General features: G+C 35.5%; 1 protein-coding gene across 1 annotated transcript; it reads right to left on the reverse strand.

Moving 5' to 3' along the window:
• Nucleotides 1-359: 359 nt before the first annotated feature.
• TSHB (thyroid stimulating hormone subunit beta) lies at nt 360-5447 on the reverse strand (the record flags this gene model as incomplete). The annotated part of the gene is made up of 3 exons (XM_082861091.1): nt 360-614; nt 1058-1220; nt 5389-5447. The coding sequence occupies 3 exons, from the start codon at nt 5445-5447 to the stop codon at nt 360-362; spliced, it is 477 nt and encodes a 158-aa protein (XP_082717217.1).
• Between the last annotated feature and the right edge of the window lie 2014 nt (nt 5448-7461).

Raw genomic sequence — 7461 nt, forward strand, 5'->3', positions numbered from 1 at the left:
ATTGATCACATTACTCTGTAGCTTTCCCATATTCATTTTCTATGTCAAGACAAACCTCGTGGCCCTCTGTTAAGACAGCCTGATTAACGCTGTCTTTCATTAGTATTTCATGTTCCTGTTCTCCATTTTACCTGCACTCTGTCCTTTCATGTGGAAACCATCCTTCATATGAGCTGGAAATGCTCTTTCACTCACCTTTTCTTCTAAAGCCCTTAAGCTCGCTAATGCATGAATGGGTATGGGTATGGATGAAATAGTACTCAAATGTACACATGGTGTTGTGAAATATATCGATATTTTATTAGTTTTATTCCAGGTAAACACATTTAACCAAATTGCAAATTACATCACAATTGAAGTTAGATAGAAAATCCCACCACATAGGACTTCTGAGGTTTGGTACAGTAGTTTGTTTTGATGGCTTCATGTATACAATCACTATAGTCAGTATTACACTTGCCACACTTACAGCTTATAGCTACAGGGTAGGAGAAATAAGGAGTAACATGGCGTGGGCATCCTGGTATTTCTACAGTCTTGTACATGAAGTCTCTATATGTACAAACATCCTGGGACAGAGCATATTTGGGAAGAAACAGCTTGCCATTGAAGTCCTGAGGAAAGAATTAAAAAAGGAGCATACTGTGATAGGACTTTAGAAAGTATATAGATAATGGAAACAGATAAAAATCAATTCACTTATATTCCTTTGTCACAAACAGGACTGGAGGAGGATTCCTTAGTTCCATTCCCCGGTACTAACTCAACATATCCACACTAAATCCCATAGAGACAAAAGTGACACCCCCTCTTTTACCTTATATCATGAGAACAAGATAAGTTTTAAATAAATTTTGGAAGTAAAACTGTTATAAAATTATCTGTATCCACTGTGCTGAGTAGATACTGTAACCTGTGTACTCTACCTCTACAGAGCCAATAACTGTTAGATTTTGGAAATGAGGTTGTGTTTTATCTCATTTTCTCTCTGGATAGAAATGGACTGAGTCTAGGTTTATCTAATTTTCAGCTAAAAGAAGTGAAATGAACTACATACCCGTGTCATACAATATCCAGCACAGATGGTAGTGTTGATGGTTAGGCAGTAAGCACACTCTTTCCTTTCGACATGCATCATATACTCAGTTGGAATACAAAGAGCCATTGCTTGCCCACATGCAAGGCCAAAAAGCATGGACATCAGGAAGATAGCAGTCATGCTAAATCAAAGATAAAATTAAAGAATCTATTACATGTATCCTTTAGGACATTCAGAAGGGACATTCAGAAAGAGCTATAATGTGTGTGTATGTGTGTGTGTGTGTAAATATATGTATTTATTGAATGCCTTCTTTGTCCTAGGCCCTATATTAGGTGTTTTTACATAGTTAATACTCTCAGTAACCTTTCTTTATGTATTTAGATGTGGCTATGATCCACATACCCCACAGTGACAGAGCTCACATAGTGAAAGTCCTGTTTGCAGGTGCCACTTAGCTCCACTGGGCAGTGAAATGGCAAGCCTGAAACACTATAACAGAAAAGTGGCAGGGACACGTATGTCAACTAAGTACAAAATAATTCATTCAATGGAAACAATCAAAATACCTGCCTTTATCATTATAAGAAGTGAGTTAACAGGCTTCAGTAAGGGCTTTCCCAGAAATGTGCTTTTCTAAAAACTTTGATGCAATAGCTTAAAAGGCCAACAAACTGGTCATAATAAGAAAAGGCAAAGAAATCAAGGAAGTGCATAATCAAGCTTCAGTACCAGCTCAATGCAAACAGTCTTGCATATGATTCTACCCAATGCCTGTCAAGAAAGACAAGGTTAAAGGCCAGCTAAATCTACCACTGGTGTTAAGGGGCTAACCCAGAAATCTAAAAACCCCTCTTCTCAACCCTTAGGATATCCTTTAAGGTTGAAAGAATTAGAGTTGGAAAAATAAAATTATTTTACACAGAAATTGTATGGAATTCATTATCTTAAAAAGATTGTGGAGGCAAAAAATACAGATTGACACAATGAGAGTAATACAATCAAGGATGACAGGTCCACTGTAAGTTAGCCAGGAAAGTAAAATAAGTTTTGGGTGAACGGAAGACAACAGAGGATCCACTGTGTCTCAGGCAGAATACATATCTCTATAGAGCCTGTCTGATGAAGAGTGTGTTCACTATCAACTGGACTTTGTAATGAGTTGGATAATGTTATGACTTATAATTATTTAAGTTTTGCTACTGAGAGAGAGTAATCAAGTTTCAGACTTTTGGATGTAAGTTGATCACTTCAAAGATTGTACAGTTAGCTAGGCATATTTGGATTTTTTTCCTTCTCAAGTATCATTGTCAGAAAAGAAAATACATATCTTAATGGAGTAGTATTACCTTTGAACACAAACTTGTTTTATTATTCTATTAAATAAATTATAATTCATTAAATGTTGTTATTCAATCATGAAAAATGTATCAAGATTTTTCTCAATTTTTTCCTCAAATCTATCAATTATATCCCAAGAGCATCTTTAAGCTACATACAATGAAACTTCCATTAACTGAAATCTCATAGACTCTGCCTCAGTTAACAAGAATTTTTGTCTTTAATCAGCTTGTAAGAAAAAAATGAAACCACATTCAACAAGCTACCAGGTATTTATTTTAAATGTCAACTTCCAGAGATTAGTGGCTATTCCTACCAGTCTCCTGTTTGGAGAATGAGAATTGCCGATAAATTAGACAAACATATATTGAGCATTTAAAGTAGGCACTGACAGACACAAAATGGGTAAGCTATGGTCTTTGACCTCAAGGGCTGACAGTCTAGTGTAGGAGATAACTATGAACACTAATAATAAAAATACATATTGTTTAACTGATAACACCAAGTGTTGGTGATGATTTTGAGCAACTAGAACTTTCATATGTTGCTGGTGGGATGGTAAAATGGTACATACAAATAGTTTGAAAATCAGTTTGTTTCTTATAAAATTAAACATACACTTAACTGATCACCCAGCAATTCTACTCCTAGATAGTCACTCAAGATAAATAAGAACAAATGTTAACAAAAAGTAGGTAGTATTTTAAGTGCTCTGAATGACTTGAAATTATCACTCTGACACCCACAATAATCAAAGATTTTTTTTTCCTATATAGACAAGGAAGTGAACTAACCCATTAAGAAGTGTTTTCTGGTGAATACTTTCAAATAAAATTTGCATATTTAAGCATTCCTTGGAGGTTTTTTGGTATTTCAATCACGGAGCAAATTTATAAGAATTCCTTGCTCATGGAGTCTGGTTTTCTCAGTGCTTTACAAACGTGAGCTCCCTCTATGGTATAGAGCTGGTTCCATTATTTTAGAGCCACAGACTTAGAGGATCCTCTGCAGGATCTTAAAAATATTGACTGAGGGACTTCCCTGGTAGTCCAGGGGTTAAGACTTCACCTTCCAATGCAGTGGGTGCGGGTTCGATCCCTGGTCGGGGAGCTGAGATCCCACATGCCTTGCGGCCAACAGATATAAAACAGAAGAAATATTGTAACAAATTCAATAAAGACTTTAAAAATTGTCCACATCAAAAAAAAAAAAATAGACTGAGTAAATGATATAAAATATTCACCTGTCATGATCATATGGTTCTTGCCCATCTAGCCAGCCAGCTACTGAATTTTTGCCATAGGAAATAATTAACTTCACATATTTTAACTTTTAGCTCTATGTTCTATATAAAATAGATATGTGCTGACCTAGTGGTGAGAATATTGGTCCTGGAGTTAAGGAACAGAATTCTATTTCAAGATCTCCCATGGATCTATGAGAAATCGACTAAAATATTGAATCTATCTGGGCCTAATTTCCCCATCTGTAAAACAGAAAAAGACAAGTACACCTGATCCTTTTTAAAACTGTAGAAGAAAAAACAGTTTTGGAACTTTTACCCATTGTTGTCATATTCATTATGGACACTTTACATTGTCTGAAGTTCCTCTTATAAATGTAAAACTCCAAATTAACAAAAAGAAAAATTAAAAGTGCTGAATCATCCGCAGCAGTAGCTATATAACTTAGTAAAGAAAGTAAGAATTATTCTTTCTCCTTTATTGCAAATAGTAAAACTTCACCCAAAGAATCTTTCTGGGGCTCAATTTCTTCAGCTGTAAAAGAAAAGGCTTAGAACCACAAGATGATCAGGAAGGACTTTTCAGCACAAATAGACTATGATCCTATGTGATAAATCAGTGTCCGGTCCCTGGTCTAAGAGATAGTGACCTAGAATTATGCTTCCAGGTTTTATTGCAATTGTGTGTATCTGAGAAATTAAGAAATTTGTACCTTCATTTTTCCATATACTCCTTCCTAAAATCATAATAAGTATAAAACAATACATGTGAAGCACTTGGAATGCTACAGAAAACTATGTAACTATATAATACTGAGTATATAAATCAGTGTTAGTTAATACCTCCCTAGATGATCTGCCACAGTTTCTCCTTTATTGTCACCTGGATTCTCATCCTCTGTAACTTAATTGCCTCTTTTAAAATCATTCATAAATGATTTATTGAGCACCTAAACAGAGGTGTGATTTTAGGCCCTAAATAATGAGAGATGCCCTTTTCAGTGCCATGACCACTATGTCTACACTTTCAACATTTGTACTTATTCCAAGATTATCCTCTTTCCTTTGCCCCTTACCCAGCCTTTTCTCTCATCTTTTTGTTCTCACTACCTTCATTCTTAAGCACATTTCTCTCTAATCTGCTAATTGCCTTCACCAATCTTTTCTCCCCAAATCCCTTACTGTGCTATGAAAAGAATCAATTGTCCACCCTGTGAACTCCAGGAAGTTCACTAAAGCAATACAGTTTTCTAGAGAGCAAAATGTACTATAAGTCAGGTGTGTGCTTTGGAAACTATCCAAGGGGGGTTAGCTATAACTAAAACAATAAAGAGTAAATTACCTCTGCAGGTACCCAAAACTGAAGTTATTCCCAACTTTTCTCAGAAGTACATTATCATCAAAGATAACCATTAGTAATTGACAGGATTTAATACACAGATTATTTAACTGATTAAAACATTTAAATCAAATGTAAATAGTAAGGGAAGGCCATGAATATCAATCAGCCTTCATTAGGAAATTGACCAATTTTTCCTCTTCTTTGAAGTCAGTAGAATATTTTCTTATCCTTACATATGTAGTTCATTCATCTTCACCTATCACTGAACAATTTTGGAGCAATAACTAGAATTTCTAGAGCCTATCAAAGCAAATTGTCACTCAGCATTTGCCATTTTGAAATAAATGCTAAAATGATGAAAATGAAAATAATTTAGAATAACAACATTTCATTTCACAATGCCTTCTCAGTGTAGACACCTACCTTACTTTGCATTGGGGAGCTGATGCTGTAATGACCCAGACTAGAAGCTCTTGGTTCATTTTATACCCTTCAGGATAATTCCTCTCTGATCTTCTTGTTTATATAATCACGTTTGAATTACCGCTTCCTTATCTAAAAACCATCTATTGAAAATTCATACTGAACCCCAAATAAAATGTGTTTAGACAAACAATTTCACAACATCTTCCTCTGGAAACTCTGACATTATTGCAGCACGAATCCTTTTCTCCTATTTCAAAATAAAATTACCCTTGTAAATATATCCTTTATTAATATTTATTAATAAAGGAGAAAAACACAGAAGGATAAAAAACAAATTCAAAACAAAAAACCCTTAAACAGGGCTTCCCTGGTGGCGTAGTGGTTGAGAGTCCGCCTGCCGATGCAGGGGACACGGGTTCGTGCCCCGGTCCAGGAAGATCCCACATGCCGTGGAGCGGCTGGGCCTGTGAGCCATGGCCGCTGAGCCTGCGCGTCCGGAGCCTGTGCTCTGCAACAGGAGAGGCCACAACAGTGAGAGGCCCGCGTAGCACCAAAAAAAAAAAAAAAAAAAAAAAACCCTTAAACATCATCTAAGTAAGTCTTGGGAATGAAAATTTTTGGGGGGCTTGAGTGCCCCAAATTTTACCTAAATGTTCATTTAGAGATATATATAATTATTGCTCATCTATAAAGCAAAGGTAACTTCTTTATGGTAATCCAGGACAATTGGCATACATCTTGCTGATTAAACCCTCCCCAAAATTAGTTCAAAATATCGTATTTGTTTTTTCTTTGGATTTAAAAAATAAGTAAAATTTACATGTGGGAAACAATATCATTTAAGTAAATGGCCAAATATTTTGAGATGTCAAAATGATTGAGTGCAAATCCTGGCTCTGCCATTTACTAGTTATATGACTTTAGCATGCTTGAGCTCTCTTTACTTCAGTTTCTTTACCTATTTAAAGATAATATCAGTTTCTTAAGAACTGCTTTTGCTGCATCCCATAGGTTTTGGGTTGTTGTGCTTTCATTGTCTTTTGTTTCTAGGTATTTTTTGATTTCTTCTTTGATTTCTTCAATGACCTCTTGGTTATTTAGTAGCATATTGTTTAGCCTCCATGTGTTTGTGTTTTTTACGTTTTTTTCCCTGTGATTGATTTCTAATCTCATAGCGTTGTGGTCAGAAAACATGCTTGATATGATTTCAATTTTCTTAAATTTTCCGAGGCTTGATTTGTGACCCAAGATGTGATCTATCCTGAAGAACATTCCATGTGCACTTGAGAAGAAAATGCATTCTGCTGCTTTCAGATAGAATGTCCTATAAATATCAGTTAAGTCTATCTGGTCTAATGTGTCATTTAAGGCTTGTGTTTCCTTATTAATTTTCTGTCTGGATGATCTATCCATTGGTATAAGTAGAGGGTTAAAGTCTCCCACTATTACTGTGTTACTGTCAATTTCCCCTTTTATGGCTGTTAGCATTTGCCTTAGGTATTGAGGTGCTCCTATGTTGGGTGTATAAATATTTACTATTGCCATCATCAAAAAATCTGCAAACTATAAATCCTGGAAAGGGTGTGGAGAAAAGGGAACCCTCTTGCACTGTTGGTGGGAATGTTAATTGATACAACCATTATGGAGAACAGTATGGAGGTTCCTTAAAAAACTAAAACTAGAACTACCATATGACCCAGCAATCTCACTACTAGGCATATGCCCAGAGAAAACCATAATTCAGAAAGACACATGCACCCTGATGTTCATTGCAGCACTATTTACAATAGCCAGGACATGGAAGCAACCTAAATATCCATCAACAGAGGAATGGATAAAGAAGATGTGGTACACATATACAATGGAATATTACTCAGCAAGAAAAAGGAACAAAATTGGGTCATTTGTAGAGACATGGATGGACCTAGAGAGTGTCATACAGAGTGAAATAAGCCAAAAAGAGAAAAACAAATATCATATATTAATGCATATATGTGGAATCTAAAACAATGGTATTGATGATCTTATTTGCAAAGCAGAAATAGAGACACAGATGTAGAGAACAAACAT

The sequence above is a fragment of the Leucopleurus acutus genome, assembly GCF_964270905.1.
Source record: "Leucopleurus acutus genome assembly, chromosome: 2".
Lineage (NCBI taxonomy): Eukaryota > Metazoa > Chordata > Mammalia > Artiodactyla > Delphinidae > Leucopleurus > Leucopleurus acutus.